The sequence below is a fragment of the Citrus sinensis genome, chromosome 3 (assembly GCF_022201045.2).
Source record: "Citrus sinensis cultivar Valencia sweet orange chromosome 3, DVS_A1.0, whole genome shotgun sequence".
Taxonomy (NCBI): domain Eukaryota; kingdom Viridiplantae; phylum Streptophyta; class Magnoliopsida; order Sapindales; family Rutaceae; genus Citrus; species Citrus sinensis.
In genome coordinates, this window is record NC_068558.1 from 8,307,255 (window position 1) to 8,335,002 (window position 27,748).

At 32.5% G+C, this 27,748-nt stretch overlaps 4 protein-coding genes across 10 annotated transcripts; 2 read left to right on the forward strand and 2 right to left on the reverse strand.

Moving 5' to 3' along the window:
* Positions 1-5,095: 5,095 nt before the first annotated feature.
* On the forward strand, positions 5,096-6,992 carry LOC102631244 (protein SPIRAL1-like 3). Of its 2 annotated transcripts, none has more exons than XM_006477632.4 (3): positions 5,096-5,256; positions 6,080-6,409; positions 6,654-6,992. In XM_006477632.4, the coding sequence occupies exons 2-3, from the start codon at positions 6,119-6,121 to the stop codon at positions 6,732-6,734; spliced, it is 372 nt and encodes a 123-aa protein (XP_006477695.1). In that variant the 5' UTR covers positions 5,096-5,256; positions 6,080-6,118; the 3' UTR covers positions 6,735-6,992. The 2 variants fall into 2 exon arrangements, with proteins under 2 accessions (XP_006477695.1, XP_006477696.1); XM_006477633.4 differs by having other exon boundaries at positions 5,106-5,256; positions 6,075-6,409.
* A 1,342-nt stretch (positions 6,993-8,334) lies between these two features.
* On the reverse strand, positions 8,335-15,351 carry LOC102606868 (uncharacterized). Of its 3 annotated transcripts, none has more exons than XM_006477634.4 (11): positions 14,850-15,347; positions 14,064-14,213; positions 13,646-13,813; positions 13,173-13,325; positions 12,871-13,023; positions 12,492-12,656; positions 12,138-12,302; positions 10,274-10,445; positions 9,932-10,142; positions 9,288-9,432; positions 8,335-9,016 (listed from the first exon to the last, which is right to left on the reverse strand). In XM_006477634.4, exons 1-11 carry the CDS (start codon positions 15,049-15,051, stop codon positions 8,964-8,966), a joined length of 1,737 nt encoding a protein of 578 aa, XP_006477697.2. In that variant the 5' UTR covers positions 15,052-15,347; the 3' UTR covers positions 8,335-8,963. The 3 variants fall into 3 exon arrangements, with proteins under 3 accessions (XP_006477697.2, XP_015385475.2, XP_052294282.1); XM_015529989.3 differs by having other exon boundaries at positions 14,064-14,224; positions 14,850-14,998; XM_052438322.1 differs by lacking the exon at positions 12,138-12,302 and having other exon boundaries at positions 14,850-15,351.
* Positions 15,352-17,189: 1,838 nt separating this feature from the next.
* LOC102607149 (RHOMBOID-like protein 12, mitochondrial) lies at positions 17,190-22,653 on the reverse strand. Of its 4 annotated transcripts, none has more exons than XM_025098693.2 (8): positions 22,167-22,652; positions 20,738-20,858; positions 20,320-20,439; positions 19,037-19,147; positions 18,695-18,739; positions 17,885-17,989; positions 17,758-17,799; positions 17,190-17,449 (listed from the first exon to the last, which is right to left on the reverse strand). In XM_025098693.2, exons 1-8 carry the CDS (start codon positions 22,496-22,498, stop codon positions 17,360-17,362), a joined length of 966 nt encoding a protein of 321 aa, XP_024954461.2. In that variant the 5' UTR covers positions 22,499-22,652; the 3' UTR covers positions 17,190-17,359. The 4 variants fall into 4 exon arrangements, with proteins under 4 accessions (XP_024954461.2, XP_006477698.2, XP_024954462.2 ...); XM_006477635.4 differs by having other exon boundaries at positions 22,158-22,651; XM_025098694.2 differs by lacking the exon at positions 17,885-17,989 and having other exon boundaries at positions 22,158-22,653.
* Positions 22,654-24,409: 1,756 nt separating this feature from the next.
* Positions 24,410-26,623, forward strand: LOC102607736 (transcription termination factor MTERF15, mitochondrial). The gene has a single exon (XM_006477637.4). It carries the CDS (start codon positions 24,418-24,420, stop codon positions 25,897-25,899), a length of 1,482 nt encoding a protein of 493 aa, XP_006477700.3. The 5' UTR covers positions 24,410-24,417; the 3' UTR covers positions 25,900-26,623.
* Positions 26,624-27,748: the final 1,125 nt, after the last annotated feature.

The following is a 27,748-nucleotide window of genomic DNA, read 5'->3' on the forward strand; positions in this document are numbered from 1 at the left end:
TACCGTGTTAACATATATGTTTCCATAATATTGATTTTGATGATAACAAACAAGATTAAGAATGATTAATCTTTTAAGCTCAAATTATTTTTTATACTTTTTAAATAAATAATTATTTTTACATTATAAATGTTTTATATTTAATGGAAAAATGATTTTATGAAATTGATTTTTTTATTCTTTTTAAATAAATCATTATTTTCACATTATAAATGTTTCATATTTAATGGAAAAATGATTTTATGAAATTGGTTATTTTTCAAAGTTTATGATTTAATTGAAAGAATTTTGAAAACTTTGAAATAAACAAGTATTGCTTGAATTTTTGATAAAGGACTTATTTGAAAAGTGTCATAGCATTTTTGGCTATATTATAATTTCAAAAAGTTTTGGGATTAACAAAGCATTACTTAGAAATTCTGAAATTGGACCTATTTGTAAAGTTTTATAACGTTTTGGGTCATACTATAGTTTCATAAAGTTTTGGGGTCAAACTAAAAATTTAGGAAAATTTTCACTGTAGCAGGTTACTGTAGCATCCGGCTTACCGGATATAAAAACCAGAAAACCGAATATTGGGCAAAATGTATCCAGAACGAAAACGGCTTATCGGATTTCGTAATCGGCAAGCCGGTTAGTCAAAATTCAAAATTGTGGCTGTAACGATAACATTAAGCGGCTAACCGGATGTCTATAAACGGCAAGCTGGTTATGACCAAAATGTGCATAACGGCTAGTTTTTGAGTTCAAACTATATAAACTCAAAACCAATTTATTTTTGTAAATCCAAGCAAGCAAGAACAAGTGCACACAACATATATTGAGCTTCAACTTCGTGAATCATCATTCATTAAATCATCTTTGTTCTTCAATTTCTATATCCACTCTTAAAGTGAGATTGATTGTTGTATTTTTCATTTCTCATTAAATTGTGAGAGTACAAGTGTGAGAAACACTTGGAGTGAAGAGATTGGAGAGATAATCTCTTGTTGTAAAGGTTTATTGACACCTTGAAGTCAATTGTAAACGTTTGAAGCCTTGGAAAGGCTTGGATAGTGAAATCCTCAAGCCCGGTGTGCTTGGAGGCGTGGACGTAGCCGGGGATTGCCGAACCACGTAAAAATCTTTGAGTTTGCTTTCTCTTCCCTTACTCATTTATTATTGTGCTTTCATTGAATTTATTGTTTTCGAATTTATTAAGGCATTAGATTGGATTTGTGGTGGTTTGCTTAGCTTAATTTTTAAAATCCCAATTCACCCCCCCTCTTGGATTGCCTAGTTAGTATTTCATACCATATATGTGAACAGTGCCGTTTATCCTTTTATGCTCCTCCTAAGGTTTTCGACTGTCCTGAGTTCAAAATTGATGTTCGTTTTGTTATATGATCTCTCGTTCATTGTGAAATGACCATGATATCCCCTAAAATACATAAAATACTTAATTATAATAAAACACACATAATTAAATCATAAGGGACTTAAATACATAAAAATATGGATGTTAGTGAGATTTGGAGTGTAAAATAACGATCAAAGAGGTAGCCTACATCTCGGTTATGAAATTGAATTTAAGTATTGGATTGATTGAGTGTGTAATGAATTACAATTTAAGATAATTTGCAAATTTAGTTTGATTACGTAAATTTGTGAAGATAAATAAAGAAAACAAATTAAATTTTTTAATTAAGAAAAATAGAGTTTTAAGTGTATTTAATTGAATATCGGTTATAAAAAATAGTATTTTAGTTTATACTTTAAATTGCATGTTAAATATCTAAATTACCATTGTGATATCAACAATTAACATTTTTGTGGAGGGTTGATACAAATTACAAATTTAGAGTGAAAATTTAAACAAAGTTAAATTTTTATAATTTTTTTTATATAATAGAGCAAACTTACGGTGAATGGTTGATAATTTCTCTTTTGTTTTAAAATTTAGGGAAATTATCATCTATATACCCTTAAATGACACTAGTATCAAACGGGCTACAACATTTTTTAAGTATATAACTCTCATACCCTAAGTTGACAAAACACTTCTGCCGTCCATCAATCCGTTAACTGCCGTTTGCAAGCACTGACATCATAAGGGTAATCTAGTTTTTTTTAAAAAAGATATGTCATCCCATTTACCTACTAAAAAATGACATGTCATATGATATATATTGATAAAAATGACATGTTATCCCATTTATTGGATAATTGTTAATAATTGCTATAAAAAAAAGCTATTTTACAACCGAATCTACTCCTATAAAATTTAACCTAAATTTTTGAAGATCTACTCCTCCAAGCTCCAACTGAAATTTTTTATGGTATAAAATATATAATTGAAAATAATATGTTGTTAATAAATTTTTATGGTATAATATGAATATTTTTTACGGATAATTGTTAATAATATGTGTTGAGAGCTAGAAAATGTATATTTATAAAGGAGAAAATCGTCATTTTACACTACAAGTTTTACTAACACCTTTACTTTTATGAATTTAACCTTCTTTTGATTTAATTCTGTGTGTTTTATTTTAATTAAGTATTTTATGTATTTTAGGAGCATCGTAGTCATTTCATAATAAACGAGAGATCAGATGGCAAAACGGACATCACTTTTGAACTCAGGACGGTCGAAAACCTTAGGAGGAGCATAAAAGGAAAAATGGTACTATTCACATGTACGGTACTGTATACGTTACTGTTCACGGCACTGTTCACATAGACGGATCGATGACGTGGCATTGACCGATGATGTGGCATTGACTGATGAGGTGTCACGATCCTGTTGGACTAAAATTCTTATGTACTGTTGATGGTGACGTGGCAGCATATCAGTGGACCAAAAATCTCGCGTACGGTACATGCATCACACAGGATTATTTTCAATCAAACCGTGTCACTGTTCACCCGGGTCAAACCGTGTCACTGTTCATCTGCGTGGTCAAACCGCGTACTGTTCACGCATACTGTTGACTGATGACGTGGTGAAATCCTGAGCGTCCAAACTGTTTTTAATCTGATGGCCACAATTTACTCAATGTATCTATAAAAAAAGGGCCTCCCCCCTTAATTTGATATCTATGAATCCATTTTTGGAATCCATTTTCTGTAATTCCTTCTCCATCTTGTATTTTCTTTGTATTTTAATAAATTTTCATTTTGCCCCTAATCTAATTATGAGTGGCTAATTTTCTTTCAAGCTTGGGTTGAAGGTGAAGTCTCAACATGTGTCATGACCTTTATTTGGTAAATTTATTTTCTCTTCCCCTCTAGTTTTTGTGGATGTTTTGACTTCTCGTCGACAAATAATACTAATCTTGTCTAGTACCGCATTGGTTTTACCGGCTCCCTAGTACAAGATTATTATTATTTGGCACGATAAGCCCTTGGCACCATATTGATTAGAATGTGGTTCATGAGGTGTGGATTCCCCCCTCATGATTTAATTGGTATTAATAAGGAATATTTAGCTCATGATGCATGTTGATACGGATCCAGATACCCAAGTACGTCATTTCAATAGATTTCTCTTCAATTTATTCTTGTCATTTCAATTCCAATTTTAGAATTTATTCTCGCCATTTTAATTTAAGTTTTAGCATATTCCAAATCATTTCCACCACAAATCCAATCACCCATTTACAAAATTAATTCTACACACAATTAAAATCCACTTCCTCGTGGGATCGACACTCGTCACAATTAATCTATATTACAATAGATTCGTGCGCTTGCGAGTTCAATAAAATTTGCACAACAATATGTACCATTAATAATTCATATTTTTTTAATAAAAAATGTATTGTTAATAACAAAATAAAAAAAAATTGTTTATTGAAAATTTACGTTAATTTTTAGTGTAAATTTAGCTTTTTACCGCATTTTGAGTTTCAAGGATAAAATAGTCAATTTGCCACAATTCTGTTAAATTTATAATGGAAGTTAATAGATTGGTGGACGGCATAAATGTTTTCTCAACTTAGGGTATACAAGTAATATACTTAAAAAGTGTTGTAGCACATTTAATACTGGTGTCATTTAAGGCTATTTGGCTGATAATTTCTCTAAAATTTAACATGTTAAATTTTAAATTATCCTTGTGATGTTGTAACTTTTCAACCGAAGCTAACAATTTGGTCAGATGATGCATATTAAAAATTTAAGTTAAATGAATAATATAACTTAAAAATATTATAATATTTTAGGGAAATTATCAGTTATATACCCTTAAATGACACCAGTATCAAACGTGCTACAACACTTTTCGCTTATATCACTCGTATACCCTAAGTTGACAAAAGAGTTCTGGCATCCACTTTTCCATTTACTACCGTTAAGAATTTAACAAAATTTGAGCAAAATGACTATTTTACCCTTTAAACTCAAAATGAGGTAAAAAAATAAATTTACCTTGAAAATTAATGTAAATTTTTAATACATAATTTTTTTTATTTTGTTATTAATAATACATTTTTTTATTAAAAAAATATGAATTATTAATTGTACATATTATTAATAATTATCCATAAAAAATATTCATCTTATACCATAAAAAATTATTAACAATATATTATTTACAATTATACATATTATACCATAAAAAATTTAAGTTTGGGCTTGGAGAAGTAGATCTTCAATAATTTAGGTTAAATTTTGAAGGAGTAGATTCAGTTGTAAAGTAACTTTGTTTTTAGCAATTATTAACAATTATCTGATAAATGGGATGACATGTCATTTTTATCAAAATATATCATATGCCATGTCATTTTACTAGGTAAATGGGATGATATGTCTTTTTTTAAAAAAACTAGATTACCCTTATGACGTCAGCGCTCGCAAACGGCAGTTAACGGATTGGTGGACGGCAGAAGTGTTTTGTCAACTTAGGGTATACGAATGATATACTTGAAAAATATTGTAGCACGTTTGATATTGTTGTTATTTAAGGGTATATGGCTGATAATTTTCTAATATTTTATAATAACAGAGTAATTTAAGAATTGACAGCTGATAATTTACTAATAACTAATTTGAAAATGAAATTAAAAATTTGGCAACTGAAATTTCGAAAAAAAAAAAAAATCAAAAGTGGATGGGCCCGCCAGCGATGTCATACACATAAGGAAACGATCACATATACGTGGGGCCCACATGATTTTGAATGCTCACTACGTTAAAATCCCACTCTCTCCTTCCCTCATTTTGCTTCAGATCTGATCCAAGCAGCACACAGCACTCACGCAGGGCAAGAATCGGGTGAGTGAGCGAGCGAGCAAGCGAGCTAATTCTTTTCTTTTAATTTTTCGTTATATTTTCCCGTCCTTTCTCGGCTACCAAACAGAATTTTAGGTTTTCAGATTTGTTTATTTTACATTTTTTTTCCAAGTTTATCTGATTTGATCTGTTCTCTGGCTGTTTTAAAACCACATTTCATCATTAGGCATACTTCTGTGAGGATAAAAACCTTAGATGTCCATATCAAAAAATAGCATGCTTAATTTAATGTTTTGATGTTGATTTTAAGGCTTGGTTTTGCTTAGATTATCTGATAATGACATTTATTATTATTATTATTATTATTATTATTATTATTATTATTATTATTATTATTATTATTATTATTATTATTATTATTATTATTTGCTATAATTTTATGTTGATTTTAGGTTTACGTTGCTCTTTAAGGCTTAGATTACTTCTGTTTTCTTAAATAAAAATTCATTAAATTAATGCCTCATGTAGATTTTTATTTGATACTTTGGTTGTTTGTGGGGAAACCTTACAAATTCTTATTTGATCTGGCTCTTTTGTATCTTCCGATGCGGCAGGAAAATTTTGGATGTCATTTGCTTTTCATAATTTTGTTGTTTTTCTTGATCTTTTTTGGATCTAGTTTTTGTAAAATTTTACATCAGGGCTAATGATTAGAGGAACTATCTTAAGTTTGAGCCAGGCTGGGTTAGTCTTTGAAGACTTGTTTATGCCCTAATTTCATGTTACATCAACTCTGGAATGTTGGTTGAAATTTGTAGTGGCTAACACTTGCGTTGCATTTACTTCTGTTGCAAAATTAGTGCAGGATCTAGGATTTGTTAGATAAAAGTTCAAGAGAGAGATTATGGGTCGTGGAGTCAGCAGCGGTGGAGGACAAAGTTCTTTGGGGTACCTTTTTGGAACCGGAGAGGCTTCTCCGGCAAAACCCACTCCGAAAACTACCGAAGTTCCTCGGAGCCAAGTTGAGCCTGCAAACACTGGAGCTTCTCAAAATGCTACCACAGCTGCACCAGCAGCAGCACCACCTGCAGAACCACCTGCAGAAGTCAATAAGCAGATTCCAGCTGGAGTTCCAGGGAACAATGCCAACAACTATTTTCGCGCTGATGGGCAGAACTGTGGCAATTTCCTCACTGTATGATCTTAGTTATAACCGTCTTCTGTTACTTGATATGTGTTGTGTATCAAATCATTACTAAACTTCATATTTTTAACCCACTTGCATTTCTTCTACTGGTGCAAGCATGTATCATTTGGCTTATTATTTTAAATAAAGATTAATTTTCATGTAAAGATTAATATCACATTTGCATCTTTCTAATGTATGTTTTCAGACACACGAGTTTCATTTGATGTTTGATATCTTTTCTTTTTGACAGGATCGTCCTACAACTAAGGTGCATGCGGCCCCTGGTGGAGGATCTTCCTTGGATTACCTGTTTGGCGGTAATGAAAAATGAGGCCCCAGGTTGAGGTCGGAACCTTTGCTGACGGATGCTTTAGCGACCTTTGAAGTTCAGGCAAAACAATTTCTGAATCTGTTAGATAATGGGAGATAATTTTATTTGCATCGTGTAATATACTTTTATCTTGGAGGATGTGTTGGGTTCTGCTGAACAGCTTAGACTTTGAAACTTAAAATTTGGCATGTGTGAACAGCTTCACCATCCCATTGGCAATGTAACAAAAGATGATTAATCGTGCATTTCATTTCCATAGTTTCTTCTTATATTAGAGGGGAGCCATACAGTATGATTCTCTCGGTTCCCATAAGAGATGCTCAAATGAGAATTTTCATTTCGTCATGTTTATTTTGATTAAGATCCTAATCCGATACTATATTATATACCGAATAGAAAGAAAGCCGTGGAAATCCTATTTTACTATATTGACGAACCATATGGTTCACCATGACTTTTTTCCTTCTTATTTTTTTTAATATTACCAATTGAACCAACACCAACAATGCCGCCAATGGGGTCGTTGTCAATTAATACGCCCAATAATCTTGAGCACATGAGTTTGAGTCCTAATTAAGTTTATTTGGCTCTCCATTTTAGGAACAGAATAAATTTTTCTCTAATATTAAGAGAGTGTTCTTATTCTGCTCTGTCATAATAAAATCATGAAGGAGAATCTTGATTGCTACTGGTTGTAAATATCAATAAAGTTCTAATCGTAATATATCATTATTTAAAAAAAAACACCAACAATATCGATGAAGATTAGTACAAATATGTTTTTATGACATTTCATAATGTGAAATGAAATCCAGCGATGAAAAATATTCATACAAATAATTGGATAGATGGTTATAAATACTTATAATACAGGCACAAAGTATAAAAAAGAAAAAATAATTCATTTGAAAAATTATCTCTGCAACACCTCTGATTTTTCATATGTATATCTAATTACTATAAATTTTATTTTTAAACTTATATTAATTAACCATTTTGACACTAACAAATAACCATTTATCCCAAAATGAACTAAAAGACCATTTTATTTTACAAAATTTTTAAAAATTATAATTACAAGAATGCCCATAAATTTAATAAAACAAATAAATCTCAAAATTTAAGATGTTAATTTTTATAATTATAAGTTCATTTAAAAATTATCATGTTAATATTTAAAAATTATCATGTTAATTTTTTAGAATTATAATTTTATTTAATTTTACAATTAAATTAAGTATATGAAAGTTTCTTAATTTAATTATAGGAAAATTCATAATAATTATAGGAAGTTTTTCTCTTCATGTTAATTTTTGTAAACTTTCCTATACTTATTTTAACTACAAAAAATTAAATGAAATTATAATATTTAAATAAATTTATAATTATAAAAAATTAACATGTAAATTTTAAAATTTATTTATTTTATTAAATTCATAGATATTTTTATAATTATAACATTATTATTTTTTAAAATTTTGTAGAATAAAGTAATTTTTTAATTCATTTCGGAATAAAATGATCAATTGTTGGTGTCAAAGTTGTTGATTGATACAAGTTCCAAAATAAAAATGGTTCTAAGACCATGGCAAAATTTTGCGGTGGTTAGATGTATATATGATAAAATAAAAATAGGTAAGAGATAATTTCCCTAAACATTTTAAAACCAAGAAGAATCATGACTAGCTCTTCTGAGATGGAAGTTACCATACATTAAGATAATTTCCGCCTGAAGTAACAAAATTCTTTTGAGATAACATTCTTAGGGAACAATATTGCATTAGCTCCACCAGAGAGATGTCAACAAAAACACGCAGTGCCCCCGCATCGGATAAATGGTTAATGTATTTTGCTGGAAAGCAACTGAGTCCTTCCCGGCAATGAAGTGATACCATAACAATCACCAAGTCCGGCCATGCAATTCCTTTTCCCCTCAGTGTATGGAGCAATTGGGGTTGAAGCTAAAACTAACCAAGAGAGATCACCATACAACTAGTCAGTCAGGTTTTCAAATAGCTAACAAATCATCAGAGAAGAGAGAACCAGCTGGTAGAATGGAAAGAAGTGCTAGACGGCAGAAGATAACACCAGTTAGCAGGTCTTTTATCACACAGGTCAAATGATGAGTCTATTACCACCTTGAAGCGTTGAATTTACAATGGCTTGTGGTTAGTATTGTAATTTTGTTCAGTAGTCATCTCAAACAGTTAAAAAGGCCATGTTCTCTTATCAAATTGGTTCTGCTGGATCTGTGACACACTCAGCAACTGGTATCTTGACATCTGCAAACACAAACAGGTCACTTGTTCATCAGAAACACCTCTAGCATTTGAAAAAATATATTCTGAATCTTAAAAATGAACTATACGCACATTAAAATTATCTAAACACTGATGAAAATCAGATTTTGTTTCGCTATAATGCATTTAAAAATCAATTTTTTTTATCCGGCACAATTCAAATGTACAAGCTTGTTTCAGTTAACAACTCCTTCAAAGAAATTAGTCCGGGTCATGTCCAAGCAGAACCACGTGTAGCACAAGACATTCATACCTTTGCTCAGCAACAAAGTGGCAGAGTCCTTATCTGTGGAGCATATAGCCTCTTTAGGGACCTCAGTGGTGGAGCTTGGAGCATTAGTTGTCCTATCATCATTTAAATTCAACTGAGCAATTGATGGTTCTGAATCTACGGGATCCTGCACAAAGATACAACAAGAGTTTGACGAAGCTCAAGAAGTTGACAAGACAAGGTAATCTCGTAAGTGTCATAATGAACAAAGAAAACCAAGCAACAAGTACTTATGCATTTAGCATTGAAGACATGGATCTGTTTAGCCACAAAACTACGGTGTGGTACTGCTGGAGTCACAGATAGAGAAGGAAGGATAACTAATTGAAAGATGTGACTTTCAAAAGCTAACCACTTCCACTTGAATGGTGTAATTTTAATGATTGGTAAAACGCATTCTGACAGTCACCCAACAACTGAAGAAACGTTAAATCCAAAAGAATTTACATAAATCACACAAATCCTTACCAGAATATATACAATTACCATAGATAAGTCAAATTAGTTAATTTGCAGATCTTATGGGTGGCAGCTTTTAACCCAAACAATGCTCTTAATTTAGTATTCCTAACCAAATATCTAGTCTTCAATTACCACACGAATCAAAGATAAAAAGAATGTACAACCTTTACAGGCTGAAAAGCATCAGAATGTGCAGGATTCTTCATATCTGGAGCAGCAGCAGCAGCTCCCTCGTGAGATGTGAATTCCTTTACTTGAACTCCATCAACTTGTTCCTGATCCATTCCATCCTGCCTGAGGGCTTTAAAAGCTTTTGAATTGCTGTTGCAATCACCATTCAACATTGCACCACCAATTTCCCCAACGGCCCGTTTCCTGATGAGAACACAATATAGAAACGTTTCCTGATGAGAATACAATATAGAAAGACATAAACAAAACTAAAAAAATATAGTTGGGGAAAAAGGGAAAAAAAAAGAAGATGGAAATTGTGATTATGTTCATACCTACTAGAATTATGATTAGTTGTGCTGGCAGAGGTTGGTTTGTTAGCAAATAATATACCACGGAGAGGCTTTCCATCTATAGTAGTTTCAATAGTATATCCAAGAGGGAAGCTTTCAGTAACCTTAGCTTGAAATGTCTTCTTCCCTTCATTTAATGGAAAGTTATTTCTTCCTGCAATTAAACACTAATAAATACAGTACACAACAAGCATTCCCTAGGAAGTGAAAAAAGTTTAACCCAACAATAAGACTGTGTTCTTAATTAAGTAGAGAGCAAAATGAATGACAACATATCAGCATCGTGACAAGAATGTGACACACCAAAATGATTTATCAAATATGCAGAAAGCATACCCACAAACCACATCACTGCAAAAGTCATCCAAGCATGAGAGTGCATGCACACATTCTGAGGAAAAGATAACCACGTATCATCAGGAAAAAGTCCTAAGTTCCCATTACCAACCTTGGCTCTTAAGAGGTAACCTAATATATCATCTTATATCTCAAACCAGGCATTCAATGGCCATTGCAATCAATAAGTTGCATGTAGAACACCTAAGGTGTAATAAATGCTTCCAGAGAACAGCTCCAGCAAAGTATTAGTCTTCGTCACTAGGCTTACTCATAAAATTGTTTTCTTTTTAATTTAAAAAGAAAAAAAAAAACTCTGGTCTCTAATCAATTTTAGATTTAAAAGAATCGACCAAAGGAACACCTCTTTTCCAAGGATCATATTTTGGAGTCAATTAGTCCCCAAAGCTCCACAAGATAACATAGGTTCAATATAGTTAACTAAATAAAATGACCTTGGATTTCAGAAAGGAGTCCCAAATGAAACACTTCTTGGGCTAAAGCAACACTAAGCTCATACATTTTCAAAGTCAGCTTATCCGAACGGCGAGCAACCTGCCGCTGCTAAAAAGGCAGCTTAATTCTCACATTTGTTTCTCTTCTGATTGCCAAACAGCAACGGTTGCATTTGGTAGCAGAAGATTATTGATTCCTAGATGACATGGTTATCAGAAATAATTGAAAAAGGATGAGAGATTAATTGAAAATTGAATGCATGTTACGAATTACTAAAGACAGATCCTCATTTTCCAAATTAACTAAAAGCAGGTAGCAAATGTCCAACTAGTACGCTTGGAGTTTCCTACTCCAAAATTGAAGTCTTTCTTTGATAAGAAACAGCAACCGAATAACACCCTCATAAGCGATCATCTGATTTCTATACTTTCCAGTGATTTTATTCTTTCAAAGTAAAGCATGAACCAGCATAGAAGTTAACCTTAACAAACTCTGCTGTGCTTGAAGAAAACAGATAATCTAAGCACTACACCATAAATTTTCTTTCAGTAATAATTCTGCAGTATCCCAATTACACTACCATCCTATTCCACACGTTTTGTGGTTAGGCAGATATTTGGAGTGCATTCTATTAAACTAAATAAATACAAACAAAAAGGAAAAGGTTGAATGTATCATTTTTCCTTTCCAATCAAGACAAATAGAACCATAATCAAAATGCTTTTGCAGAAGGAAGGCAAGGGAATAGGTAAGAACAACAATTCCAGTGTACACACGCCTAAAGTGTTTTTTAATCCAAGCCTTCAATCTATCGTTTCAAAATCCTGTATGACGTGTTAAATGCAGTACTTTTGGAAGCATTAACAATTATAATCAATTATGAACAAAAATATTAGCATAATGACCAAATTACTGAAGCGCTCAAGTCATTCTTAGTATTGGCATAAGGTCAACTCTAACAACAACCAATTCAAATAGTTACTCATAAAGCAGTCATTTCAATATTTGTAGTAGAACCTAAAAAAGATCAAAAGTTGGTAAAAATAATTCTTACTTGGTTCACCATAACTCAATAAAGGTGTAGGTTGGTGCACATCAGAGATCGTGTCAATTCTAACGAGAGCTCTATCATGGACTGGAGTAAAATTTTGTTCTTGGCATTTTAGCTTCAATTGCTTCCTTAGGGACAACTTCTCTAACTTCCTCTCATTTACAAGTCCTAGAATCAGATATTAAACTTAATTAGCAACAAATACATCTTTGTATAAGTAATATACAATATCTCAAAGCTAAAATCCTATAATATACAAGACATCTTACTTAAAAACCAGGAGAAATTCCAGAACCAAATCATCACTTGGAACCAGCTAAAATTTAATTCAGAGTAAATAGAAAAGAGTAGCTGAACCTGTGTACAAGTAATACATGTCATCCAGTGCCTCAAGACTCTTATTGCAACCGCCTATGAACACAAGGACGCCACCCTTCAGGGGATCCAAACAATCCCCAGCCACAGAGAATCTAGCAGAAGGCCCTTCACCCGTAGTAATCACCTTTGTCCATAAACCAGAATCTGCATTGGGAAACAGAAGATATGAATGATAAAAGGTAAATGCATAAAAGTATCAACTATAAGCCTCTGGAATAAAATTTAGTTAAAATTAAAATAATGCACCAATGTGTACAGTTCAATCATTCATCATGGTATGGAACATTTTCAAGACAGGAGAAGAAAATAAATAAATTTGATAGTTGTTAATTGTTATCACTAATTACATCAAACTTACCAACATCAATCATATAGAGATCATCATATAGGTTTTGGGAATCTGTAAATCCACCAAACACAAATAAATTCTTGCCAAATGCAACAGTGGAATGACCAGCTCGAGGTGACAACACCATGCCAGAAGTGTTCAACTCCTTCCAAGTAAGTGTGTCTAATAATATAGAGAATAACACCAACATAAATATTAAAAAGCAGCAATACTATGCAAAATTGAGATATTGCAAACCGGATTAAGCAATTAATATAAGAAGTTTTCTAATAAATAGACAACCAGCCACGTATACAGGAAAAATCTAAAACCTGTATCAAGGATATGGACATCAGACAAATAATAATCATGTCCATCTTCACCACCAATCACAATGATCTTATTCTTCCAAGATGAGCACGTATGACTATCACGTGCAGATGGAGGATTGCCAGATGTTGTAGCACGTTTCCACACAAAGGTTTCTGCAAGAGAGGAAAAAGGATGAAATGAAACATTTCCTTTGCTATATGTATCAATGGGACACCAAATGTGGGTAAACATCCAATGAACTGTTCACTCCAAAGCAATACCACATTACAAATAACAAACTGCCTCACCCCCTGAGTACTTCCACATGTTCTCTCAGGTAACATTCACACAAAATAAGAAATTTAACACTATTATATTCGATATTCACTATCTAGATGCACATGAATGCATTATGACTGCAAATTAGAATCTAAGCGATCAAAACCAACATAGGCTAATTGTTTAGTAACCAACAGAAAATAGACAAATTCACCTGTATTCAATATGTAAAGATCACTGTAATATACTTCATCATTTGTATTAGAGGATTTTCCGCAACCACCAAATATGAAGAGTCGTTTACCAACGAGGGCCGCACTATGACCCTCCCGTGCCTCCGGCCCTTCACCTCTTACACTTGGAGATATCCATGTGTGTGAAGCTACAATTATGACAGACACAATATAAAGAGTCATACATATAAAACATACAACAAAACAAGATTAGGAAACATAACTTACAATAAATCCTCAGACTTAAACAGTTTTCTCTCATCAGTCTACTTTCAGAAAATAATTATTACTCTAGCAAATTGCCAATGTATAAATCAACAAACACGCAGGTAAGATATTGCCATTTGAAACAAAAGACAAATTGAAGGTGAAAAAAGTAAGGCGGCAGACAAGACTTACAAGTGTCTAATATATGCAGATCTCTAAGAGGATTCATTCCATCTGTACCACCAAAAACATAGAGATTTTCCCCAACAGTCGTACAACTGTGGCTGTCCCGCGGAGCGGGCGGGCTGCCCTTTATCACCGGCTGGCTCCACGTCTGATTAACTGCAAAGCAGCTATTTAGAATGTAAGAACATGCAACAACAAAAAAGCTGTCAAATACAAGAAGTGCAGCTTTAGAAAGGAAAAATAAGATGAAGTCCCAGCAAGAGAATAGCAGAAAATGCTATGCACTAACATTCATATGTTGGCACGACTCAAAAATTTGCAACAACCCAAATGGAAATGGATTCCAAATGTGGCACTGACGCTAAACTCACAAGCCACAAGAATTAAAAGACATAACAAAAAAGAACAGTATTCATGCTACAATAGAAAACCCTACATACATAGTTAAAAAGAAAACCTAAAAAATCATTTCTATATCAGACCCACAAAAGCACTAATGCCAATAATCTCTGCAAACCAAGAAGCAATCACAACATTAACTCCCAACAACAAAAACTTATAACTATCCATCAAAATAAACCCAGCATAAACCCTAAAATTACCAACTTTTTTAAAACAAGAATCAATCAAACACTACACCCATTTAGAAAAAAAAATGCAATTTTTGCAACTGCACTAAACAAAATATAAACCAAAATGCAAACTTTAAGAACAGGCACTTATTATAAATATTAAAAGAAGGGGGGGGGGGGGGGGGAAAAAAAAGAATCTGGGAAAATAAAAAGAAGGTACCAGTATCAAAAACGTGAACTTGGTTAGTTTGGCAGTTATCTTTGCCATAGCCACCAAAAACATAAAGAAATCTGCCTCCTTTAATGGCGTTGCAAGTGTGGCCCCATCTCTTGCCTGGACCTGAACTTGATATTTCACTTGAGACTAATTGTTGAGCCACTAATGCTTGTGGGCTCTTCGGCTGGACCTTTTCCCACCTCATTTTTTTCAAAATTTATTTTTCTTTCCGAGAAAAATCTCCAGTTTATCAGAAAGTTCAAAAATTTTCTCGAGAAAGTGGCAGAAGGGAGAAATGGGGGTTTTTTTTTTTTTAATTTATGGTGATTAAGTGGATTTTGAGTTCATGCAGAAAATAAATAAATAGATAAATAAATAAATGAGAGACTAAAAAAGTGTAATAGGAAGAAGAGAAAAATGAGCAAAGAGACCTGAAACTGAAAGGGTGAAATTTTTTCTTAATTTATACTTTTAATTTTGGTTTAGTCAAAAACCTAAGGATTAGAAGCAGATAGGGAGAGAGTGTGTGTCTTCTTAATTCTGATGGGTGAGATGGAAATTAAAAACACGCTGACGGGACACGTGTCGCGTAGAGAATGGCTTGATATAGGGTTCTTTTGTGGGATGGGGCCAGAGGAGCTTGGTACATAAAGCTAACGTGGACCTCAAAGAAGGCTAGAGAGACAGGTGTCAAACTCAGAACGCTTTGACGTGTGACCGTCGTACTTGCTTGTAGATTGATAAATGGATAATTTTTAAAAACCTCCCATGAGGTTTGGACTTGTTGCAAATAAATGGCGAGAATTTATTTATTTGTAAAAAATCTTTTACTGTCAGTTAATTTTAATATTGACCGTTAGTTGACTGTGCAAAGATAATATTACCCTTAACAACAGTTTGTAGATAAAAATAACTAAAAAAAAATTAAAATTATTGGTTATTTTATCCTATTTAAATTATTAATATTTTCTTAAAGTTCCTACAAGAAAGATAAAATTTAAAATTTAAAAAATCCTCTTTAAATTATTGATATTTTTTTAAAGTTCATACAAAAAAGATAAAATTAAAAACTTGAAAATGAAATAGTTATAATCTTTACCTATGATATTGTAAATCTTTGAAATTGACAAGGATAAAATTGTCAAAAAAGAAGGTTTGTACTTTTTGCACCAACAATTTTAATTTTTTTTAGTTATTTCCGTTTACAAACTGTTGTTAAGGGTAATATTGTCTTTGCACGGTCAACTAACGGTCAATGTTAAAGTTAACTGACGGTAGGGGATTTTTTATAAATAAACAAATTCTCGCCATCTACTTGCAACAAGCTCAAACCTCAGGGGAGGTTTTTAAAAATTACCCATTGATAAATGGATTTGCCATAGTATTTAGGGGCCAATCTTGTAATATTATCACGAATTGTCACACTCACCCACACCAAAATCTAATTTTAATAAAAACACCCTGCTATTTACTTGTCTCGTGTTGTTAATTGATTCAATAATGTTTGTATTGTGGTGTTCAATTAGTTTTATTTAGTGTATTACTTAAGTTTAAATTTCAAGAAAAGTGAAGAGTTCAAAAATTTTTCATCCCCTCTCAAAAATCATAGGAAGAAGGAACAACAAACAAACGACAAAGAGTGGCCAAAAGGGATCCTGTTCCTGCCTACGCATGCTCTTCCTCTGTGCATAATTAAGATTCATATGGTTGATGATGGTACGTGCAAACTGGCTATTAATTAATTAAACAGCGGCTGACTTATTATATGCATTTTTCCAGACAGAGCCCTTATCTTAGACCCTGTTCCCTAGAGAGTAGACTCAGCAGCGTATCTCGTAAAGGAAAACTGAAAGGAGTTGATGAATTGCTTTAACAAGCTTCACTGTATAAATGCTGCACTTAATGCCTGGGCTTTTGCATAAGTTCATGCCGACAATTTTGTTTAAAGGAGCCGCTGCTCTGCTCTGCTCTGCTTCTGTTTAAAGAGATACCCAAGTTATGGCTGGCTGGTTTCATATTAAAGTTGCATATCTTTTTATCTGCTTTGTGTCAAATTATTAAGCGACGAGCAAGCATTGTATGTATGTTTAACAGCTAAGGCAAAAACAATTGTCTTTTTCTATATATATATATATATATATTATCAATCACTATTCCCAAGATTCAGAAGCAATTTCAATTTTCTCAACCTAGGTTATGACTAATGATTTTTTCTTTCTTTTTCTTTTTTTGAATTTTTGAAGATGAAATGCAGGTGAACCCAGTTGTTATTCACACTTTTAAGCCTAAGAAGCCATATCAATTTTTTAAACGAATCTAGGGACCATAGGAAAGAAATAAACATACTGCAGAGAAGGCTGTATCAATTTTTAATTTTCACTCTGTATGGTAAATTAAATAATTGGCATATCCACCAGTAATTCAAACCTCTTCTTTTAATTCGACCCAGTACTGTAGCTGCTGCTGCAACAGCTCGTTTACAAGAACTAATAAGAGTTAGCAGATCAACCGATTTAAAATCCTCTCCTTCTGATTCGTGCCCAAGCTAAAGCTGCAACAGCAGCACCCCCCAAATGAGCTGACCCAGAGATGTTACTATTCCCCTGTAATGAAACAATTCTATCCATTAAATTCACATCAATCTTTATTCATGGTATGGCCTATGCATTGAAAGACCTTGATTTAGTGAGGTCACTGTCGAAAAATGTTAGTGCAAGTAAATCTGCATATGCGTATTTATGTTTCACAAATCACAGCTTGGGAAGAAAAGGCATCTTGGTTCTAAAAGTGGAAAATTTTGCACTGCTTTGCAACATACCTCATAGTTGACCATTTTAAATAACATTAAGTTTCATTAATTAAGGAAATATGTTTCATGAACCATAGAGCCAGAGAAAGATAACAAACATACCTCTATTATCCTTAGCATATCCTTCCCAATTAGAAACACCCCCTATAAAACAAAGCAATATAAATAGATGTTAAAATCAACCTCAAACAATCATGTCATTGCTGATGTAAGTTACAAGCGAACTTACCAGTAAAAAGGCAGGAACAGGTATAAAAAAATCAAAATAGAGCGTAGCCTTTGGATTCAGGAATATATCAAGCAGCATGATAGCATTTACAGCCCCGCTTGCCCCCTAAACGACACAAGTAGAACACCTAAGTCAAGTGTATTTTAATCTCAAACTAGTGCTCCATTTATATATCTAGAAGGTGCAAAAACAGAATTACCGATAGGAATCGGTGAAATAACTTAAATTTTTAATGCTTTCCTTCGTCTTCTATCAAACAAACATAACCTCGGAAATGCATTCAACATGGTAAGCAAAGAACGAGGGCAAACACTGCTTTTATTTAGGAGCACCACCAAGATGATCACAGAAAGTCTACTCTTCTAATTGTTATATGATAATAATAGACAAACGAAATATATGAAACAAATATCCAAAATTAAGTGGACAATTAGATAAATTTGTAATAAAGACCAAAAAAAGATATTCAGAAATAATAAAGCTCTTTAGAACGACATAATTTTTTAAAATTCCTCAGAAAATAAAAAGGTGGAAATCTATCGCGTGAAAATCAGTTGTCATTTTCCAAATACATGCAAAAAGAGAAGAACTGGTACCCATAAAAAAAAGGGGGCTGAATTCATGATGAATTCTCACTGATTTCAGAAATATGGTCAGAATGGATTGCAGGAATTATCATTATGAGACAAAGAACACCTTCTAAATTTTTTATTGATTTCAAAAGACAGAACAGGACAAGGCATCACATTCATCCAGTTGCCTACTCTGAATAATTAGAGTGCTTTGTAGTTAAGAAGTCCAAAATCTTACCAATGCTGGAGTCCTGGAAGGGTCCACCACCCACATACCTTGCCGCTGCAAATAGCATAAAATGCGAGTAAGCTAAAGGACAGTGGTTCATCAACAGATCTAAGAAAGTAGCCATAAGTACAACTCCTTATGAAAGTCCACATTTGAATTCCAGGGAACCAAATACAAGATCTTTCCTACTACTGATAAATTAAAAAGGCACTGGACAATCAAGGTCAGATTTTATCCATCAGAGATGTAGCACATTTTATCATACATTAGCTTACACAAACGACTAATCCTATGTTTCAGCATCGCATGGTACCTTAGTGGATATTCAAATCATTTTTGAAACCATTGTACCTTTGATGACATAGCCAAAAATGCATGGTACACTAGATAGAATACTGAACCACCAATTGCCCCCGCCATATACAACTTCAGTAAATATTCAGGTCCAAGGGTTCTTCCAATCTGCCCAATGCAGAACACTTGTATCAAGAAGAGAAAACTCAGCGTTTTACAAACTAGCTCAAGAAAGCTAATTCAAGCTGCCCAAACATGCATTGGAGGTGTAATGAATGTTGATTTGCATGCAAAAGGCAGCAAAGAGTAATATTAGCTGGCTAAATCCTTTAACTGCCTTTCAAATTATAGTTTTTATCCTACTACCATGTATCCACTCACAGTCACTGTTACAATGTCTTACAAAGACATAAATGTTCTTACCAACAAGTAAAATGGCTAATCAACTGAAGATTTAAATTCAAGCAGTTTAGGGAAAATGGAAAGGATAATGATAGTCAAACATACCAGAAATAATTCAATATCATTTCAAAATATAACTTAACATGTTCCATAGGAAACAGACAATATTATGTACTAATTGAAGTCTAACCAGATAATAACAACTGTAACTCTAATGATTTGCATGGTTTTCCTTCTTTCTCAAATTCCCAAATGAGTTTCAGCAATTTATTTTCCTAATTTTTAAGAAAATATGTTTTTTCATGCAACCCAAAAAATTTAAATAAAAAAAAAAGTTAAATGAAGGTTTTATGCGAAGGCTCCAGCATAAAACCTATAATTGAAGCCAAAAAGCTTCCCCATTAAAGTGAATCATGTCCATTTTATAACTTATTTCAATTTAAGAATTCTTGTACTAAATGAAGACTCAGAATCAAATGTCCCTGCCTAGATGCATTGACCGTGGGAATTAACAGATATAAGCCATCATTTTAAATGATTAGATGCAAAGATATCTAACTATCCCAATTCATTGTTTCTAGAGAGTATAAAACCTCGATAAATTATAACCTCAATTAAGTAATAGGTTTTGCAAAATAATATTTCAATTAATTAATATTCGCATAATTAATAATTTTTTCTTGCTTGCAATGCTATTAGTTTATCGAGGTTTTAATGATGGTCTCTGTATATCCTAATAAAGGTGTAAAGACAAAAGATAGCTTCTTGAATTAACTCACTCTTGTAAAATTCATTATCTAGGTGACCTTTATCTAACTGTATGATAAGGTTTGAAACATGAAAAAACCAACTAAACTGAAGGAGCTTTGTCAGTGTTAAATAGGAGAAAGAAATATAAAAGTTGAACCAAATAATAGATTAAAAGATATGCTACATACACTCATCCCGAAGAAGTAAAGTCCAATCATGTTGGACACAATGTGTTCCACATCAATATGACTGAATGCTGAAGTTATCAACGTGTGCAAACGTCCACTCAAAAAGTTGTCTAATGAAATCTGCTTAGAGAAACATCAATAAGTTAGGATAAAATAAAATTGAAAATTCGGAATATTATTATATTAAGACACCGCATTTTCTAAAAGTTCCATTCTGATTGGTATGCCTTCTAAATCCTCAGCCCAGCATCATACACAACTAAAATTGCTATAATTACAATGCTAAAAGAAATTGTCTTAGGTTTGCTTCATGGATCCAGCACCTTAAAAGACAGTGCATCTTGACAATACAAGAGGGGTTCTACAAACAAAAGCTATATTTTTTTATTATTGGGTTAAATCTAACTGAAGGACTTACAGTAAAGTTATTCGCCATAAACTTGGGATCTGCAATACGCCATAACATGAATACAGCAGTATTAGCTATAATCAAGCCATAAACAACTTCACTAGAGCCATACTGTCGCAACCATGATCTCCTGTAAACAGGAAATGAAATAAATTTACACATCAGAAGTATGATGGGTATTCTACTGTATTCAAATGAAAAGCAACATAAAAGAGACTGCTTGCCACTCCCTTAGCTCAATTGAAGAGATGACAAGGGAAGAGAAAATGGCAGATACATGATAAAAGGCCACCACACAAACTACCAGAGTATGAGGGGAAGGAACATATTGCATTACTCATTAACTAAATACATTATCCAAAGTTAAGGAGCTCAGAGCATTAAGTGATCAGAAATTTTAATGTTAATTCAAAGTGTTGAAGGACAACTTATCACAATACGAGATTGAGCCTGTCTTTCTTCAGAAGACCAAGTCTACCAATTAAACTTTAGGATTGTCATTGAATAATTTATTTATTTTTTAACTATCTTATAAAGGAAATTAGTTAACAAGGCTTCAGACAATGTTAACATTATAGCATTAAAGAGTAGCAAGCTAGAATCAGGATTACAGTTGAACAATCCTGACTGACGCTTGATACCAAGAAAAAGATCTAAGAAATGCTAAACACAGTGTGATTCTTTACGCTCATATTCATCGTTCCAACAGAAACACAATTTGCAGTGCATGTCACTCATCGACTCCTCAAAAATAAAAAGGAAAAACAAATTAGAAATTTGAATACAGACAAATAAATACACACATATATCAAGTGCATATAGTGTTTACAATCAGTTCTGAAAGAAGCAATCGTTGTGCCATTACATATATTTCTATTACAAAATGTACAGAAGGATTGTTACATTTGATCATGGTACCAGAATTCAGAAACCAAAAAAGATAGCAGCGCAGCAAACACGCAGCAAAAATCCAAATATAAAGCTCAAGTACACCAGTTATTATCTTAACTTGAACTGCCTATTAATATTCCAAATACAAATTTATTTTGAATATCCAATAGAGAAAAAAGAATTCACAGAGGGAAAGATGAAGTTTTGGAAAAGAAAGCAGAAGCTTTTGGTTAGATGAAGTAAAACAACAATGTCAGTTAACACCTGTTTGTACGATTGTCATATTTCCTAATGGCACGTGCTGTCCTCTTCTAACTTTTCACCGCTTTACTCTCAACACTCAAATAATAATTAAAAATAAACTCAAAATGAATACAATTACTGAATTTGTTTGGCAGCCGAGAAAGCTAGAGGAAAGTAAAAGATTAAAGAAAAAGAAATGATCAATTAGTTAAAATATCAACTTTTGATACACTCCCTCAGACTTTCTCAGTAAAAAACACACCCGCGAGAAAACAAAAGGAGAGTGGCACCTTACCAGCGATACCTAAAAGACGCAAAGCTTCGTTCAGGAAATTGAGCTCTAAAGAACAAAACTTTCCCATCAAAGAAGCTTTTCCTCAGCTGGGAACTCAACAAACTCGTGAAGAACCGCCTTGCAAGTAATGGGTTGAAGAGAAACGCGTGAGTTTTGAGTGAAAGACTCTGCTGAGACCTCCATGAAAAAGTAGGGTGAAATGGGTGTTTAGAGAAAGAGCTCAGAGGGCGTTTTTGGACATTTGGGTGGCAAGTGAAAGGTTTAGAGAAAGTGAAATTGGTGGGATTTTTGAGGAAATTTGATTTTGAGGCAAGTTGCTTGAGAGAGAGAAGCCTCTGCATTTTCTTTTTCTTTTTCTGGTAGTGGAGAAAGAAAATGGTGGATTTTTCAGACTCAGAGAAAGGTTTTGTGTTTGTTTTGGATTTGAGGGAGTATTTTTTGCTTTGCTTGTAGAGGAGGGTACTGGAATCAAAACACAGAAGCAGAGTGATGTTTTACTATTCTGATTAAATATGAATTTGTACTAAATTTTCTGTAAATAAGATCAAATGGTTAAGGTAAATAAATGCTAATTTTGAACATAATTATATTTACATCTATTTAATACTTTTATTGAGGCTGTATAAAGATAAACAAAATGAAACTAAAAAATAAAATAAAATAACCCAACTAAAAATAACAATTTGATACAGTTTTTTAAGTAGAGATTTTATTAATATGGTTTTTATAATTAGAATTTTTATCTAAAAAATTTTAGTTGTTTGGTTGTTAATAAGAACGTTTATTAAAAATTTATGAAATTATTTTAATAAGTAAATTTTTTAAAGTTATATTATGAAAAGAATAAAGTATTTATTTGGTATGATATATTTAATGGTCATGAGTGCTTATTTAATCTCATAAGCTCTTATCATAATTTTTGTTATTATTTAATTATTTTTAATAGAATTTTTGAAACTTAAATAAGTTATTTTACCTTTATTTTTAAATGTCAAAATATCTAAAATATTATTTACTTATTTAATAATCTTATTTATTGTTTACATAATATAACTTTAAAAAACTTACCTATTAAAGTAATTTTATAAATTTTTAATAAAATTTTTTATTGACAATCAAATAACTAAATTTTTTTTAGTAAAAGCTCTACTAACAAAAGCTCTATTTAAATAAGTTCTACTTAAAAATTGTACCAAACAGAGGTAAAATAAGATTGTTAAATAAGTAGAGGATATTTTAGATATTTTAACATTTAAAAATAATTTTTCAACCTTTACACTCAAAAGCCCAAAATTTAAGTTTTAACTAGCAAAGACAAAATAATTTATTTAAGCTCTAAAAACTCTATTAAAAAATAAATAATAACAAAAATTATTATAAGAATTTATATAATTAAATAAATACTTATAAGGATTAAATAAATCATACCAAACAGACACGAGGCAAAATAGATTTCTTTTATGGGGAATTGTCACTTTCTCCCCTACAGTAATTAACATATACCATTTATCCCCTTTTTATTTTCATAATAGCCAAAAACCTCATTGACAGCATAAGTTTACAATATTATCCTTATTTTTAACTACTCTTTTATTTATATTTATTATAAATTAAATAAATTACATAAATAGAAACTAAATAAAAAAAATTAAGTATTAAAAACAAGAAATATATGTTTTGATATGAGCAAAAAAATTAATAATAAAACTTTTTCTTGTAATTATTTATTTTGTGAATATTTTCTTATAATAAATATTTTGTAATATTTTAAAATTAAATGTAAAACGTATAGGCAAAATATTTTATTATTTATCTTATAATAAATTTTTATTTGTCGTTCAAGTTTTCTTATAATAATTTTTTTATCATTTTACTAATAATTTTCTTATATATTTATTATAAAAAAATTTTCACAAAATAAATAAGTATAAAAAATTATTATTAATTTTTTTATTCATATCAAAACATATATTTTTTGTTTTTAATGCTTAATTTTTTATTTAGTTTCTATTCATATGATTTATTTAATTTATAATAAATATAAATAAAAGAGTAGTTAAAAATAAGGATAATATTGTAAACTTATACTATTAAAGGAATTTTTGGCCATTATAAAAATAACAGGGGAGAAAATAATATATGTTGATTACAGTAGAAGAGAAATTGACAATCTCTCTTTCTTTTATAGGACACTTCTATTTCTTTTCACAAAAAGAAAATAATTATAGCAATAATAAATAAATAAATAATTTTTTTTTTCATGAATAATCACTTGTTTGTACTTTGTTCAGAACTTTTGAATTACGAGACCTTCACCGGCCAGTATGCAGTAACAATAGAGCCACCTGTCGATACAAAATCAAACACAGCTCGGAAGTTGCTGCCATCTCCAATGGCCTTCACATTGATAAACAGAACGACTCGTCATCGCGTCTTTGCTAAAAACCGTTTTTTCTTTTCTACAAAACCTTATAATTCCCAAATTCTGAAACTTTCATTTTCCAATGAAAAAACCAATTACAGGATGCAAATTTCCCTTGCAAATCTTCTCCAAAGGTACGGTTTTCCTCCCTCTCAGCTCCACAGTTTCATTTCAAAGAATCAGTTTTTATTGAATTCAAACAATTTGAATGACCTTGACAAGTCTTTGAGCATTCTCTTGTCATTTAAGATTACTCAGAAGTCCCTTGTTTCATTGATCAATGACTGTCCCGGGGTTTTAGATGTTCAATTCTTGAAGAAATGGGAAGTGGGTGTTCTAAAATTTGGGGATTTGGGTTTGACTCCATTAGTGGTTAGGAACTTTTTGGAGCTTTCAAGAAGATTTGAGATAGACCCAGATGGGGTTTTTCATACTATGAAGGTTTTGAAGGGTTTGGGGTTTAGTGAGGGTACTTTAAATAGGGTTTTAGAGGAGTTTCCTAGGGTGATTTTGATGAATGAAGGTGAAGTTTGTAGGAAAATTGAATTCTTTGAGGGAATTGGAATTTCTGGGGAAGGGATTGAACGAATTTTTAGTTTTTTTCCTGCGGTTATAGGATTTGATGTTGAAGATAGGTTAAAACCGTTGCTTGACGAGTTTTGTCATTGGGGTTTTGGTGAAGATATGATTAGGAAAGAGATTGTTAGAGAGCCAAGGGTACTAAGCATGGAGTTAGGGGAGTTTTCTCGGTGTCTAGAGCTGTTAAGGTCTTTGAAATGCAGGGAGCCAATAAAGTGGAAAATTTTTGGGGAGGGAGCATTTAGAGCTGGATTTGAAGTGAAATTGAGAGTTGATTGCTTATGCAAACACGGGTTGATTCGTAGAGAAGCTTTTAAGGTTCTATGGAAAGAGCCGAGAGTGATGACATATAGGATAGAAGACATTGAGAAGAAGATTGAGTTCTTAGTGCACAGAATGAAATTCAATGTTCATTGCTTGGTGGAGGTGCCAGAGTTTTTGGGAGTGAATTTTGACAAACATATTGTTCCTCGATACAATGTGATTGGGTATTTGAGAGGAAAAGGTGGGCTTGGTTCTGAGGTCGGGTTGAAGGATCTGATAAAACCCAGTAGACTCAGATTCTATAATCTATATGTAAAGCCTTATCCCGAGTGTGAAAAATTGTATGGGAGATTTTCAGGAGGTGAAGTTAAGAGCCGACATCCGGTGGGACTGTGGAAGCTTTTTAAACCACCAAGTTACCCAGAGTCAAAAGAAGATGTAAGAAACATGAAGGCTTTCATGGAAACACTGGTTTGATGTAGAGGGGCTTACTTCTGATTATCATTCATTCTTCATTGTCCAAGTTGGAAATTCGAATGGTAGTTTTCCTCTGTTGACATGATGGGGCAACATGTCCATGACATGACAACAGTTCTTCAGGTGCCTGTTAAAGAAATGGCCTTGAATGTGGAAAGTACGTTCTGAAGTCAATGGAATTGATTTTGGAAATTACTTTTCACATTGCTTTGAGAATGGACCGTGAATGGCCTTGGAAACTACAAATTAAATGCCTATTTTCTCCAAATCTAATTATATTGGGGTGAAAGAAGATCAGGTGGTGTTTTCATTCTGGTTAAACACAAAGCCATTATGTGGTTGAGCTGTTAAGGCACTATATGAACCAAGCGAGCTGATTGATGGAACCAATTGGTTCTGACTTATAAGTTTCAAGTGCTCTGGTCTCCTTGCATAAACTGACAAGTTGAAGAAACTGGTTCTGGATTCTCACTGACTAATTTTGCATCACCAACAAGATATTGAGGGTTCGAGACACTAATCCAATAACTTAGTAGATCTCAGCAACCTGAAGAGGTTATAATTTTTTTCTGCCGGATTTAATTTATAATTATATATTAACGTTAACTCATAGGATATGACTTTTCGAACCTGTTCTATACTGCTTTCAAGTCTCGCAAAGCGGCTTGAGTTGTAAATTTGATGACCAATATTCTTATGGCTATTCCTACTTGTTATTTGCATACATTTGATGTCTTTGTTTGTTTATTTTACATCTGCAATAATGTAAAACCACTTGACATGGTTATGCTGGGCATCAGTGCATCTACCCCAAAGGAATGAAAACGCTACAAAAAACTTTGGGAGAATATGTGATCATGGGTAGAACCCAAAAAAAAAAAAGATGAAGTCGGAATATGTTGATGTTATCATTATATCATTATGTAGTGATTATATAATGTTAATTTTAAGAGGGCTACATTTTCTAAAACCAGGACATCATGCTAAAGCCATATTGCTTATGCATTCACTGTGCATTTTTTTACGTCATATTTGGTAGCATTGGAATCTTGGTCGCTGAAGCTACCAAAGGCATAAGCATCTACAGCTTCACAGTCAAAGTTTCAAGTTCAAAAGGATCCCGGAAATTGCTTGCAGCAGCGGCTGGTGAAGGCGAGATGGACGTGGGTGATAATTTATTTTTCTTTTTAACAATATTTAAAATATGTAATAGTTTAAAGTAAAACAAATATTAATAAGTTTGAACTTCATTTTAGTATCTTTCAACATTTTTTTGATAAAAAAAGAAAATAAAAAACCCAAACTTTCCATTTTCACAGCCAACACAACAATTTCTGAATCTGTTTGGCAGCTGAGAAACCGAATGAAAAAAAAAAAAACGTAAACGAAAAGACCAGCTACAAAAAATCGCAACTTTTGATACAATCCTTCGGAGTTCGCAGCAACCAAACATTCCCACATACACAAGAAGAAAGATCCATCTTAGTGGCGGCACCTAAAAATCTCGAAGCTTCGTTCAGGAAACTTTGGCACCATAGAAGCTTTGCCTCAACAGGGTGGTCAACAAACTCTTGAAAAACTGCTCTGCAAGCAATGGGTTGAAGAGAAACGCGTCAGTTCTGAATGCAGGACTCTGCTGACGAGACCTCAATGAAAGAGTAGAGTGAAATGGGTGCTTAAGGAAAGAGCTCAAAGGGGTGTTTTGGACGTTTTCGTAAGGTGGTTGAGCATGAGCCGGTTGGCTAGTGAAAGGATTAGAGAAAGTGAAAATGTTTGTGGGTTTTTTGGAAAAAAATTGAGGCAAGGTGCTCGAAAAAGAGAAGCCTGTGCATTTTTGTTTGTGTTTGTG

Bases quoted from the DNA above. Each gene is read 5' to 3' on its own strand.
- LOC102606868 (XM_006477634.4), bottom strand. From the start codon at position 15,051: ATGAGGTGGGAAAAGGTCCAGCCGAAGAGCCCACAAGCATTAGTGGCT. The intron at 13,024-13,172 runs GTTTTAGATTTT...CTATATTATTAG, and splicing joins TGTCCATATCCTTGATACAG to ACACACTTACTTGGAAGGAG. The intron at 9,433-9,931 runs GTTGTACATTCT...ATCTTTGTGCAG, and splicing joins ATGCTTTTCAGCCTGTAAAG to GATCCCGTAGATTCAGAACC.
- LOC102607736 (XM_006477637.4), top strand. From the start codon at position 24,418: ATGAATAATCACTTGTTTGTACTTTGTTCAGAACTTTTGAATTACGAG.
- LOC102607149 (XM_006477635.4), bottom strand. From the start codon at position 22,498: ATGCAGAGGCTTCTCTCTCTCAAGCAACTTGCCTCAAAATCAAATTTC. The intron at 20,859-22,157 runs GTAAGGTGCCAC...TCCTGTTTACAG, and splicing joins GCGTCTTTTAGGTATCGCTG to GAGATCATGGTTGCGACAGT. The intron at 20,440-20,737 runs GTAAGTCCTTCA...TTCTCTAAGCAG, and splicing joins TTATGGCGAATAACTTTACT to ATTTCATTAGACAACTTTTT.
- LOC102631244 (XM_006477632.4), top strand. From the start codon at position 6,119: ATGGGTCGTGGAGTCAGCAGCGGTGGAGGACAAAGTTCTTTGGGGTAC. The intron at 6,410-6,653 runs GTATGATCTTAG...TCTTTTTGACAG, and splicing joins ACTGTGGCAATTTCCTCACT to GATCGTCCTACAACTAAGGT.